This window comes from Amblyomma americanum, chromosome 1 (assembly GCF_052857255.1).
Source record: "Amblyomma americanum isolate KBUSLIRL-KWMA chromosome 1, ASM5285725v1, whole genome shotgun sequence".
NCBI lineage: Eukaryota > Metazoa > Arthropoda > Arachnida > Ixodida > Ixodidae > Amblyomma > Amblyomma americanum.
Genome location: NC_135497.1, coordinates 166,388,995 through 166,403,830, shown reverse-complemented (window position 1 = coordinate 166,403,830; position 14,836 = coordinate 166,388,995). Strand labels below are relative to the sequence as shown.

The 14,836-nt window shown below is 42.1% G+C and overlaps 1 protein-coding gene across 2 annotated transcripts in view; it reads right to left on the bottom strand.

Moving 5' to 3' along the window:
- LOC144114133 (uncharacterized) overlaps positions 1 to 14,243 on the bottom strand; it is an 83,395-nt gene extending 69,152 nt beyond the window's left edge. For both annotated transcript variants that reach the window (XM_077647645.1, XM_077647646.1), the window contains exons 1-5: positions 14,104 to 14,243; positions 13,546 to 13,687; positions 10,572 to 10,666; positions 6,920 to 7,051; positions 3,047 to 3,158 (exon numbers count right to left, since the gene is read on the bottom strand). In XM_077647645.1, the coding sequence (XP_077503771.1) occupies positions 3,047 to 3,158; positions 6,920 to 7,051; positions 10,572 to 10,666; positions 13,546 to 13,670 (464 nt within the window). In that variant the 5' untranslated portion in view covers positions 13,671 to 13,687; positions 14,104 to 14,243. The remainder of the gene's footprint in view (positions 1 to 3,046; positions 3,159 to 6,919; positions 7,052 to 10,571; positions 10,667 to 13,545; positions 13,688 to 14,103) is intronic.
- Positions 14,244 to 14,836: the final 593 nt, after the last annotated feature.

Below are 14,836 nucleotides of genomic sequence, written 5' to 3'. Positions count from 1 at the left end.
GCTGCTTTTGTGGTGCTGTCAACACACCAAAGATAAGGGTGTAAGCCATGGCACGAATGCCTGCCGCAGCACCACGCGCGCTTCATGTAGTACAGCGAAGCCAGCTGTTTACAAACAAACCAGGCACAGCCTAGCACTGGAGAGTACAATACATGTTTTATTTCCAACTGCATTCAGTACATGAACTAAAAATTTAATGTATTTGATGTGAATATTTTCGAAGAGTTTGATATAGCCACTAATTCATTATATTCACGTTTGATATATTGAGGTTCGACTATTACCTTCAAATTTATACTACTCAAAACAATTCCCTTAAGTATCTAAAGCCACCAGAGCCAATGTGCTTGAAAACTAAACTAAGTAATGAGAATATCATTCTCCCATCATCTCTGCTAGTAACTCATGCAGCTGATAATAAGGTTCCCACAAAAAGTAAAAAAATGTTAGCCAGTACCTCCCATGCCTCCAATACCAATCCTGTGTCACTGTACTCCTCAGGGGCAACACCGCTATCAGCGGTGGCAAGTTTCACTGCTAAACTTTTCAAACACAAAGGCACTCTGAATGTCTAAGAGTCATTGAGCATTGCTGGCAACCCTTTTGAATGCATGGTATGCTAAGTTATATGGATTTTAACATCCTGAAGTGACACATGAGCTCTGAAAGACACCGTAGTGGAGGGCTTCGGATTAATTTCGACCGCCTAGGCTATTTAGTGGTGCCGACATCGCACAGAAAAAGAGTGATTTTGCATTTTCACTCAAGAAGCAGGGATACAAACTTTTCTTCCCATTTCAGGAGTGGTGACTGCAAAACCCTATAACTCAATTTTTTTGATAGGCAGAATGATAATATTACCCTTATTGCATTCCTTGATGTCAAGAGAAACCAATGGCATGCATTTCTGCAAGTTACCTGCAGCGAAATTTCTTAAAATTCTCTCCCCAAAAAGCCTTGCACAGCATACGGCATAAGTGCACAAGGACTTGTTTGCACACTTCTGAATTAATTTTTTTTTTTTCAGACCAGGGTTCCCTTTTAAAGTGGAAAATGGACTGCGCTACTAATTTCCCTGCATTTTATTTTTGACTCTGAGCAAAAGTATAGTATAAGATTCACATAATGTAACTTTTTGCAATATTTTCTTCCTACTGTAAGCAGACACCATTTTTCTCCACCGTACAGAAACTGGACGATGCCACATCAAGTATATTTACAGCAAAAGCTGTTATATCATTGGTTTAGCCACATAGCTCTGCATTCTACCGTGGAATTTATGGCATCATAATACCTTAATAACCGAATGAAATAATTTAACTTCATTGAATTTAATTCAAATAAATTCAGTGGACCATGACAGATAACAAGCACCTGCCATGGTTGGCAGGTGGCAATATAGAGAGGAAAATCCCCTCTCCGTGTTTTGGAGAGAGGGGAAGAGAAAGGGTAAGTGGAGACAGTGGAGTAGATTTCACAGCGAATGCAGGACTAAATAGCTACGCCAAAGCTGTAACAGCTTTCAGTGGTTAAAGGGATCATGACAGCATTTTTCAGGCTCAAGATATTTATTGCATGTTCACTATGCATTTCGGAACAAGTGGGCAGAATATGTGCTATTTTAGTGCAGCGAGAAATTTGCGATTGAAATTTTAAAAGTCCTCCTGAACCATGTGGCAGTCGGGCAGCACTGCCGAGCTCCCAATCTATGACGACATAAGCCAACAGTCATGTGCTTGCTCGCGACTGGGTGACCGAAGTTTGCACTGCGCATAGTGAGCGTAGGGCAGTGGGTTGTTTGTCGTTCAGGCTAGGGGTGCGAAGGGAGGAAGTCACAACAGGGGGGCAAAGGCAACAAGGGCCTGTGTCCTTCCTTCTTTTTGGCTAGCTTTTGCCCAACCTCTGCGACTTCACCACACGTGCCATGGCTGAACTCAAGTAGACATGCGCTCTGCTCCACACCGACCATGCATCGCAGCAGTTTTGCAGCAGACGTCGGCACTGTCGAGACATGATGTCACAAAGGCTGCTTCAATGTGGCTGTCGCTTCCAGGGGGAGGGGCTTAAAGCGGATAACTTCCAACTGCAATTTCTAGCTTAAATGCACGCGTAGAGCCCTACTTCTTTTCAAATTACACATAGTAACGTTGTGGCTAGTGGCTGCAACGTAAAACCACGATTTTCTGGTAGACCATGTCATGCCCCTTTAATAAGTAAACCAGAAAAAAAAACTGTAGCACTAAACCAGTACGTTTTTGTTCATGTATGAGAGGCTACATTAAGCAGCGGAAGTTCATTCAGCAACTCTTGACTTGGAAACAACTGGTCATAAGGCTCCCATACCCCTTCCTCCTCCAATTTTCAAGGCTATGGAAAAACTTGGCCATGGTGGGTAGCACACGAAAAGTAAGGAAACCCATGTAAGCACTTTTCATTTGCTTTAAATGCTCCTAACAACTGAATTAGGCAGCAGAACTACAAGGCTCCACAAATATTTAACACAGGAACAAAGGTGGAAGCGGCAAATGGCAGTACTGCACTTTCACAATGGTCCAGACATTATAATATTTAACACGAACTAAAGTATTGTGCATTCCACTGGATAACCATATGTAAGTAGCATTCGCCAACTTCTTATTACTGTGTATTTACTAACAGAGAGTGGCTGAATGCGAGCTTTTTTTAAATGACATGCAAATAAATGCCATGCAGCTAAATGCAAATAAACAGCACGGCAAAGCATTTCTAACAAGGTACAGCTTCTCCTAACAAGCTGCCCTTCCAGCACTTACAGAGTAAACAAGCAGGGGAGACTTAATAAAGATGCATGAAAAATGTCAGGACTTCTACGAGCATAGACATGCAGGTTAGTTGGTCAAAACACACAAAGAAAGAAGGCTTGTGGTATCCTCTCTACGCATCCTGTTGCATCTCAGCCTTTCACCATATTGTGTAATAAACAAACAAATATTCAGCAATAAACAACACTCAAAAAAGGAAAGCTACAAAAGAAGAGACAAAGGAAAAGCTTCAGGCTAAGACTCACCAGAAAAGCAGGTATGAATTATCATCGTAGAGGTCCGTGCCAGCACACAAAAACTGTTCGTTGCAGTTGAAGTCAAAGCACGACAACGGCTTCACCTTCCCCTCTGTGTTGGCTGCACATCCCCCATCAACAAACCAGCATTCTAGATGTGTTTCTCAAAACAAAAACAGAGCATTAGCCAACCAGACCATCCTACAAGCACCTACTGAAATTGTCATTTACAAGCAAGCACCTTTCACATTGGAGTATACAAAAGGACTACAATAAATATCACTACTTAAGTACAATGGCAATATGAGCTTGACTCCTGTGTTGGGGACAGTAGAGGCTGAAGGTAGAGGACACCCCAATATGAAAGGGAACAACGTCTGAGCATTAAATTAATGATTATGCCTTAATTATGTGTGACAAGCATGCTTTTTTTCCTATTTTATAACTAGTTTTCCATTTGGAATATAATATTGAAAAGTCATTTTCAATTGTAGTAGAGAAATAACCAAGAACTAGTATTCCATTTGGCGTATAATATCGAAAAGTTGTTTTCAATTGCAGTACAGAAATAACCAATTAGTATTTTTATGCAAACTGGTCATTCCCATTCATACTGGAGGGAAGTGCACCAGTAGCAGCCAAAGGAAATGATCAACGATCCCCTATTTACATATTTTTCAAGAATGCAAAACTGCATTTCTGGCTTTCCTTCATTGCCAAGAGGTCATTTGTTCGTCATAGCGTACTAAGAAATAAATTTCATCACAATTGCTGCACATGTAATTAAGTTGCCCCTAATGTTCTTGCATTCTGCAACACCACAGGAGCCCCAAACAAGCTTTTTCTATTCGTAAAACGAACACTCAATCACTTAATTCTCAAAATCTTCAACTGGCAGAGCAGTTCTTATACCTTGAAAGTACTTGTTCAGCAGCACTGAAGCCTACAACATTCAACTCAATAAAACAAGCTTTGTTGTAGCTCCCCTGTAAAAATCCCCAAATAATCGTCTTTTCTCAGGTTGCATGCTTAATGCACAGTCTATGCTTGCAAGTAAGCATCAATGCACACAGTGTGCATGCTTGTTTTTGAGCAGAATTATTAACTCAGATAGCAACCAATGAGAAGCATTCTCACTCCTAAGGTTATACCTGTGGCAACATGCACACACGGACCCCAGCACACCTGCCAAGAGTGCAGTATGACAAGCTCCTTTGCAAAGAGGTGCCAAGTGCTGCTGCCTGCCGGCTTAATATGGCTCTCAGAAATCCAAGACATAAGCATTGTGCCAGTGGCAGCATATGCACAGAAGGAATGTGTTCAAAGTTAACCTCAACTTAATCTTATTGCAAATTCACTCAACATAGTAGCATCACTCCCGTACATGCTGTCCCAGGCAACTGTGCAAAAGGTTGTACAGCATTAGTCAAAAGTTTAGAGCCAAGGGAGAGGGGGGCTGCGTCTGGGCCATGTGGGCCATGGCATGTGTCTGGTTCTGGGCCATGGGCATGTGGCTCGTTGAATCACCAGCATACCAAATATCTTAAGTTAGAGAAATTTTAGTTCTCCCTCCTCCGAAGTTTCAGGCTTCCACAGGTGCCAAAAGAGCCCCATTACAAAGCTTAGAAGCAAACCACTCCAGGATCCAAGTTTTTGACAAATGCTGTACATAATAACATGCTCTGAGAAGAAGACCCATGTATGCATTTCTAACAACAGTGTGCATCTGATGCAAGCCAGCATGGAAGAAAATGCTAAAAACATAGCAGGCGTGTCTAAGCAAGCACCACCACGCCATAGTGTAGCACTTAACTTAAAAATCCTGTATTATAAGAAATTTTTTCATACTTTTCTATCATACTAGATTTAGAAATAGAAAATAGAAAAGCTGTGAAGTCTTCTCACAGAAGGCAAAAATGCATCTTATGTGCATTTCAACATAGTCTGCTCAATGTTATTTGGTCAATAGCAGATTTTGCATCCTATTTCCATTTCCAGTTAACACTATGTGCACATTTCAAGTAACTTTACTTACATTTCTTGACTGCATCAAAATCTGACAACAGAATTTTAAGATGTGGGAAAATGGCATGCTTGCACAAAAAACTCGCAGTGGTAGTTATGAAAAGTTCCCGGGACACTGCAGAGGAGGCCAAGACCTCCACAAACATAAGGACTCCATTACGAACAACAAGGAAGGCCCTACTATATGGGGAAGAAAATGGCTATGGCAATTATTAGGCACCAACCCTAAAGGCACTGAACAAAAGTACCATATTTACACGAATATAATGCACATTTTTTCCTTTAGCTCATCAGTTTTGGAACGCACTTCTCATTATATTTGGAACCAAGGTAGAAATATAACATGATTTTCTTTTTCTCAGCCCTCAAGATAGTTACAGCAGGTTTCACCACCAGGCTGCTAAGCTGCTAGAAGCCAGCTTTTTGACAGCCTTGGGGCTGCACAGCATGCGTGGGCAAAGAAGAGGGTGGCCACGAACGAGGTAAAAAGGTGGTGCAGGCCATGCAGAAAGCGAAGGCACTGAATGAATTCACTGGAGCGGAAAAGCAAGAAAAAAAGGGCAAACAAGCACAGGATTGGACAGCACGAAAAACAAAACTGCGGTGGCACGGTAGTGACAGTGGCTGCTGCTATGTGCGCAACTGTGTGTGTTGACGCTTCAGAGGCTTTACTACGCTCAATGATGTCATGCACATTTCTAAAGAGTTGCCTCTCAAATATCAACACATCGGTTGCTTTTGTATTTTTCACGCCGTCTGTTTTTTTCCGAGCCCTTGGCAGTAGTTGGCTCGAACAGGCTGATATTGCATTATACACACACACAGTCAATGACCGAAAATTCTGACGGCTGATTTTTCGGACATGCTTGATTATTCGGACTTTTTTGTGGCACGGTGACATGCCCATACAGCCGAATCCATCCGCGCAAATGCGGTAGAGATCGCGCGCGCCTCTAGACTCACGAGGGCGCAATTCAAGGGCTCGCCATCCTGTGTGCGGCGATTCATGAAGAGGAAGGGCTTTGCTCTACGGCGCCGTACTTTAGTGTGACAGAAACAAACACTTGGGCCGATGGGCACACGATACTGTTAAAAAATTGGCCGGGTGTACATACGAGCAGCATTAAAATGAAAATAAATACTGTCACCATTGTACAACCTGTTGAGTCGCATTTGTTTCAAGGTAAGGGTGTCTTTCGGTACTTTTTCCATTGAAAAAGATTGTTTTTCATTTTTAGAATTGGTAAGTTAGGGGGTCGACCTATATTCCGGTCCGACCTACAGTCCGGTTTTTACGGTATATGCAGTATAGCCTTACCCGGGTGCTGCGTGTGAAAGGAACTTTGACATAATTCATAACTGGGAACAAAAGCCCACACAGTTACATTCCAAATGCATGTGACCAAGAAAATGGCACCTGTGTAGGTCACTCTGCCCCCTTAAAAGGAACGTAGGCTGCGTTTCAATGTTTCAATAATGGCAACAGGATACTAGGAATAAAGCTGTGTACTTAAATCCTGAACTGTTAGCATGAAAACTTCATTCTTTAGCACCAGCTGTGTAAAGGCTCATAACACACCAGCAAGTCAGTGCAGACCTCATATGCCATTCTATACAACCTGTTCTTGATGCACATGCTTGCAAAGTGCTAATAAAATAATTTCACTTCTATCACATCTAAAGTGTATTGGCTTTGTCAAGACAAACATGTGCCATTAATGCATGAATCTGAAACACAGCCTACAGAGTTTTGAAACACAGCGCACAGCAAGCAGGCAACCCCAAAGGAGGAGGCCAACTCCTGTGGAACTACCTTGCTGCCAGCGTTAAAGCTCCACACATAGTATTCTATCTCACCAACAAATTTGGAGACTGGGTGTCGGATGTTACGGAGGTCCCAGACGCGGACGCTGCCGTCCCTGCACGAGTTGTACACCAGGTTCGGGTTGGAGATGCTAAAGCGCACCCCTGTGACCTCCTTCATCTTATCTGTGGATCAGTACCCCATGGATCAATTGGTGAGCACTCCAAGCAGTCACAGAACACACTCCTACCAACCACTCTAGCCACATGCACCCAACTAAGGCACAGTTTAGTTCGCCTAACTGAACCTCAAGACCCATCCTAGTGCTTCAGATACGACAATTTCTTGTTTCTTACAGCACCTCATGTTACTGTTAGCTTTACAAATTAATATATTGATTTTGGCCCAAACAGCTTTTGGGAAGACATCATTGATAGCTCCAACAGCACAAGGGTCAGACAGCTATTCACTCTGCTGCAGCCAGTGGGCAAATGGCACTAATGCAAATTTTGTAAAACAGCAGTACTGTACAAGTCTGTAGATAATGCACATTCTGTCTGCACCAGACCCAATCAACACGTGCAACCATTACCAATCAACACATGCAACCATTAGTTGCTCTACCCACCCACTGGAATACTCATTCATTGGAAAACTAAATGAACCTAACGCAGTGCAGCAAGCATAATGTTTTACCAGAGTACTATACACGTCGCAATTCCAATTCCTCTGGACCAATACCACTGCCAAGTATTTCCCCAGAAACCTAAAATCAGCCTCTTATAGTAGTTCAGGCACAGCACAAGTTCAAGCAAATGCTGAAAAGCAGTCACTGGAAGCAAACAATCAGCACACGAAAGCTTGAAATAAAAATATAAAAAGCACACCCAGATGCATGACAGCACCTAGGCCAGAAGGTCAAAGGACACCGACATTGGTGAATTAAAAAAAAGAAGAATAGACTAGCATTCGATGAGCCTACATTGTACATAGTACGGGTGAAAAATAAGGTATAAAGTAACATCAGGGAAATACAAGTTTTGGCATATTAAGGCGGCCAATTACGAGTTGCAAAAATTCTCTGAAAAATGCATGGTACAAACATTTTAAGCACACTCTGCCGGTGTTCTTTGACGGCAATCATTTCCAGAACTACCTCAGTACAAACCCAAAAAGCCTCAAACCACCTTGAAGCCTCTGCCTTGGTCCTGTGCACCTTCGCTTGCATCCCATTCTGCACGACCAACTTTTATGAGAGGTCTATCCATAAATAGCACCTCTAAACCCATTTCACCGCCATGCCTACAGCATGTGAACACAGCAAAAACTCACAACGGAGCTCAACAAATATTTGATGTACCTCCACATTTCCATAGTTACACTCCACATTTCCATAGTTACACAACAGTAAAAATGTTTTTGTACAGAAATAAGCAGGGACGTGAAAAGGTGTACTAAAGGCACATGATAGAGTGAAAAACAGCGTAATCACTCTCAAAATATATGCTATATATGTATAATGACTCTACACAGAGTGCACTACCTAAATGGGCACAAGTGCTAGCAAACAGATCCTAACTGCACATTTCTCACACATTCCTAAGTACAGATATACAAGATGCTAACGTACTATGCAGGCACAAAAAAAGGACAAATCCCAGATCCCTACTGTTACCTACCACCAGAAACCATAGCAAATTAAAATCTGACTCTCAACCACAACAGTTCCCTCAGTCACACTGCTCAGGACTTCCCCTGCCTGCCTACTTCCGACTCCCAACCCACATATTACATGTACCACCGACTGTAAAAATCCCGAAGTCTGGGTACCCATGCCTGTAAAAAGTACACAACTGCAGTGATCACTGCTGCTAGTTAGTTTTGTTGCTGAAAAGATCTAGGCATCCCACTATCACTCACAGCTCATGTAAATAAATAATTAAAACCATTTCATCACAAACCACATGCAGCCACACACTGGCTTCAGGCACACTGGCCAGGACACTTTTTGCAACAGGTAGCAACAAAATCTTAATGCTTAGCCTAAGTAAAACATCGAGTCACAATAAGAGTTATTTCACAATAGTTGTTGCCAAAGCTGCATCATGCATACCTTGTCATAAGTGCATGCTTGAAACGCAGGTGGACCAGCCCGTCCATTTTATGAATTACCACTAGTTGAAAAACACATTTCCCATGCTTTAGTCAAGAACAACTCATTTTATTCCCACATTAGTTCTTTCATGAGGCCCACTTCCAAAGCAAGCATACCTTGCACCTGTCACACTAAGTAATCTCTAAGACCATCGAGTCTATGGCCACCAAATTTTTTAGGGGGCTGCTCATGGGCATCAATGCCACACGACAAATTCCAATGCTCACTGAGAAATATGCCCATGATCATACATATGGTGCTAAGCACGGCAAACTAGGTGAGCTCTATTTAGCAAAGACATTTGGACAGGCACCAAGTAAGCCAAAGGGCACATGCTGAATTGCTATTTATGACTGAAAGTTGTGTTGAGAAAGCTATCTGAATAATTAAACACTTCAGCCTAATCCAAAGATAATGATGCTGAGCTGACAACAAGCAATGCCATGCACTTCATTTCAGAAGCATTCATTTCTTGCTGGTGAAGCTGCCACCAAGCAGTGACTGCTCTATCACATCCCTACTATCCCTGCAACACTTCTCAGCTATCAAAAAATGTGTGAAGAGACCAAAATTGGCAAAACACTGCAACAACGTGCACAACAAAATGGTGCTTTTATGTTTACATCTGAAAAATCTGCAGAGTTGTTGCTTCAGCTAAAGAACAAAAATTACTTTGCGCACAGGTGAACAATTCAATATGGCAGATAACTTTTATTAGTTCTAAGTTTTTATATACATATTTTCTCCCCAGCACATAGTGAGTGAGAGGCTGAACGCTGATTGAGTTGATTGTCTGCCGAGTTCAATGGCCAATGAAAATTGCCACATACCACATGTCATAGCAGCAGACTCTGGTATTGAAACTGCCCAAATGATAGAGGCATTATATTTCCGAAAAAGAAAGCTTAAGAAGCCAGACATATTTTTATTTCCTGCAATTATTCCACAAAAAGTATGTTCCTGCATCTAGCTTCTTTTCCTTACATATGTTTTAGGTACAGTAGCACAATCAGAACAAACCAAGAAATGAAAACCGAGGGCCACACCAGCAGCAACCCAAATAAATACACCTTATATGACTGTGCCCTATAGTCATTTTTGGAGTTTGAAACAAATGAGAGAAATGACTGATAAACTCCTTGACCACACTACTGTCACTTGGCCAATGATGTGTCCCTTTTCCTACCACTGTGAAAAGCTACCCTCTGTCCAACGAACACATTAGGTCAAATCTTGTGCGTCATAAGTGGTCTCACATGAATGAGTGCTACCCAAGAAAAACGCCCCTAGCTCTATAAGCCAAACTAAAGCCAGAAACCAACACACAAATTTTGAAGACCCATTTCAAATACAAACAAGTTGAGACATCTTTTTCCTGACTTTTAACTTAACAACAGAGCACCAATCCCACCAAAAGAAGGAAAACAGAGAAGAAATACATTGGTCCTGCTGCATTTCAAGGATACAGTTACAATTAGCAAAAAACTAGATCATAGGCCGTCCAGCTTCCGGACAACGGTGCATACTATATGACAGACATAAATACGCACCTTGCAGAATTCCTTTCTGCATGAGATACTCATCATAGAGGTAAATGCTGTTGTCTGATGATGCAGCAGCTATTTTGTTGCTTGAAACAGACTGACTGCAAAGAAATATCGATTTACAATAAGAACGTGGCAGTTTAGGTAAGAACATGTTATGCTCTGGTAAGCAGTAAGAAGAGTGTTCACTACCACAGTGAAATTCTGTTCTCATGCACGAAGCTTCTATAAGCTCTAATGCACCCCCCCCCCCCCCCCCCCCTTCATTGGAAAGTGATTTGAGTAGTTTCCATAGAGTAGTTTCCATCACCAAAGGATCCGAGAGTATTACATATGACAACAGCACAAGTACACCAGCCAATGCCTGCAACCCCACTTTGTTTTTGCAGCAATTATACGCAGCCAAAGAACTAAAACAACTTACACTTACAAGTATATCTATAGAAAAGAGATAAGATCACATTTTCAAAGCAAGGTTCCTTGGTTCGAAATGAAGCTTCAGTAAAAGAAAAACAAAGTATGCAGTACAAAAACTTTTTTTAACAGTTCCTCAATTTTTCCCATCCCAACATTTTTAATGCTGCAGCAGCCTTAACTTTAAATAGCTTGCGTGAGAACCACTGGTAATGTAATGAAGGCATAGCTTCCACACTGCAATTTGAGAGGAGAAACGATAAACAGATCAGAAAAATTCACAGGCTTCAGCCATGCTCATGGACTCAAACGCAGTGACCAGTGTGACTTCAGTGCAAGATTTCTTTATATGCACCACAGGTACAGGTTCAGCTTCAAGTGTACTATTAAAACCATCATCATCATTTGGATTTTTACGGCACAAGGGCATCTATGGCCAGAGAGCGTCATGGAACAAGGTATTTTCGGGCAAGGTATGGGCAGTTTGCCCAGATGATTTTTAGTGCATTGTGAATTTTTTATAAAACCTATGCTCTGTTGTTGGTTTTAATACTTACCGCAGCTGTGGCCAAGTGGTTGAGCATCCGCCTCGCATGCGGGAGGTGCAGGGTTCGATCCCCAGTGCCGCCAGGTACTCAGCGGTGATACAACGGGTACAAGCTTTCCCCGGGTCTGGTGCTCGGCTTATTTAGGGTGAAATACTTGAAAATGAGACCCATTTTTCAAGTATTTCACCCTAAATAAGCCGAGCAAATACTTGGTGAAATACTTGAAAATGAGACCCATTTTTCAAGTATTTCACCCTAAATAAGCCGAGCAAATACTTGGTGAAATACTTGAAAATGAGACCCATTTTTCAAGTATTTCACCCTAAATAAGCCGAGCACCAGACCCGGGGAAAGCTTGTACCCATTGTATCACCGCTGAGTACCTGGCGGCACTGGGGATCGAACCCTGCACCTCCCGCATGCGAGGCGGATGCTCAACCACTTGGCCACAGCTGCGGTAAGTATTAAAACCAACAACAGAGCATAGGTTTTATAAAAAATTCACAATGCACTAAAAATCATCTGGGCAAACTGCCCATAGTTTCAGTAACACACAGGCCTTAACCACTCTGTTGATCAGTGCCTTATTGCACAAAAGCGAGGAATCAGTAAGAGCAGGCACATGTGCACTGGATTTACGCAGACATCATCTGCTGTGCTATTCCACAAAGTAAAGCCCAATCCCTGTGACAGTCTTTCACCATTGTCTTGTGTCAGTCTTTCACCATTCACCAATCCCTCTGTCAGTCTTTCCCACTGTCCAAGCAACCAGTATCCACTGGCTGTGCACATAGTGGTGAGGAACAGTAAAAACCACTCAATGAAGAGCACATGCAATCATAAGTTCCTTTTTACTAACTTTACACTAACTTCATCTTACAAAGTGGCAAAGGCTGAGAAAGGTGAGTATTAGGAACTGTCCCCTATTTTATGGAGCAGCCTAACTGATACTGTTGCAACATGCCTAGTATGCTAACACTTATTCAAGGCAATTTCGCAACCTCGTATCATTATGATGCATTCACTGAGTGAACATTTAATGCTCCAATAATATTGTTTAGTTTGGTTTATAGGGGTTTAACTTCCCAAAGCGACTCTGGCTATTGTGACAGACATCAAGAAGATCACGGTGAGGCTGGGAAAGGCAAGTAATGACATTTTCTGCCCTGTTGTCATGGCTTCAGCAGCAGTGTCTAGCCGACCTCTGTTCCTCCCCATCTTTTGCTGGCTCTAGGAATAAACCTCGGGCATGTAACAATATTATGTTGAACAGCTGACTGTGTACATGTATTGCAAAATAATTTTCTGCAGAATGAGAAGTTCATATTACAGTAAAAAGCAGAATGAAAAATAATCCATAATATGCAAGTGGCACTAAATGATGTATATCTTCCGCTGCACTTCATATGTCTTCAGCAGTTCACGATTTAGCAGTAGTACAAATGCACCATGCCCCCTGAAATTATTGTAATTTCAAAAACAAACTTCCAATGTTTCATACTGATTCCAAATAACTAAACGACAAGACGCCAACTCAAATCAAACGTCTGACAAATAAAAAGCCAGTAAAAATGTACACAACTACACACAGCCGCACCATTGCTTCCACACACAACACACTAAGTCATGAGTCACAATATTACGTAGTTTATGGGCTATATTGATTGTAAACATCATTCCGTCAACTCTAGCAGTAGTTCCAACAGTACGACAAGCGTTTAAGCTCCAAATTAGTTTTTCCCCACGACAACTGGTACAGAATCGATAGTCGGATAATGGCAAATTTAACAATGCACTACTGATTATGAATATAGACAAAATGCTGCATGAAACACCAGAACTACCGACACTATAGTAGCCTACGGTCAGTAGGTCCTGTTTGATAAACAAGACGTCATACTTAAAGCTTGCCATTGTCTCATGAGCCGATGGTGTTGAACTGCCACGCTGTCTAAGCCATCACTAGCTAGAAGAAACTGACCCCCACGCCCCAACTGTAACTGAAGTCCGTTTCTTACCTCAATCCAACAACGTAACTTGTGTCCTTGGGAAGATGCTTCACGGCAAAGACGCCCAGACGCTTGGTCGCCAAAGCCTTCAGGTCCTTCATGGACATGTTCTTCTGCGGCGACTTCGAAGCCATGCTTGCGGCTGACTAAGCTGCACGTTTTATAATTATTTTCAGTGTAGAATAAGGGCCTGGAACTTAGTTAAATCGCAAAGACAGTGCCAAATCAAGTTCAACTTGTAAGCATGTAACCTCCTCTAAGCCTAACGCCGGTAACGGAACGCATAGAACGATCCTCTAACTTTCCGAAATTCTTTTTAAAGCTCTCTACCCTGCTCTTTTCTTATTTTTTATTTTAAGCTAAGTTATTCACAGATTATACGCCTTAAACATAGTGCTACAGAAAAAATCGAACATGACAGGTATTTGGCGGGCGACTGCAGCGTCGACTGTTCTCACGTGCAAACGACTGAGTCTACATTCAACCGCGTCTAACCACTTGTTGACTACAAATTTCGCAGAGTCAATGCAGTAACGCGCAAGGTAATAAAATACCGAACGTACTTACTCGAAGCCGGTAACTTTCTTTCCGACGCTCACTTTCTCACCGCTCGAACGCCAGCTAACGCCACCACACCACAGTTCGAAGAGCAGCTCTGTACGAATGGAAATAGAGGACGCCGGTGGTCGGATTGGTAGGGGTCTTCGCTCTTCACTTCGGCTTCTTTTTTTTTTTTTTTCGAAGCTCATTGCATACTAATTGGAAAGTATGTAAACAGTTTTTAATTGTTGAATTTTTTATAAACGCAATTTATTCTGAGTTTTTTTTTTCAAGCCATTAGTTTGCGAAGAAAAAGAGAAGTGGCAGTATTCGTTGTGAAGGCATGGAGAATGGAGGTTCATGAGTTGCTTGGGTGACGGCTTTAAACCCCACTTGAAAAGCAGCTATATAGCAACAGCCCTATAATATACATACAACTTCCAAGTGTAACTCGTACTCACATTCTAATACCATATGACCTGCCTCATGCTTATACAGTGTTGTGCGTTTTTATCTTGAAGACTTTAAAAAGTTTCCCCGCCTCAACCGCTGGCTCATTTGCCGTGAAACTGCACCCATAGCTTGCGTATTATGGTAACTTTTGTATCGTAGCAAGTTTGACAACGGCACTTACTTAGTTGAGCTGTGCATGATGCGAAAACGCAATCGTCTACGTAGAGATCGACGAACCAAACCCCGCAAACGACGTTTTTTTTCGCTGAATTGCGGCAGTGGCGCCATCTGTTTTTGGCAGTCCAAA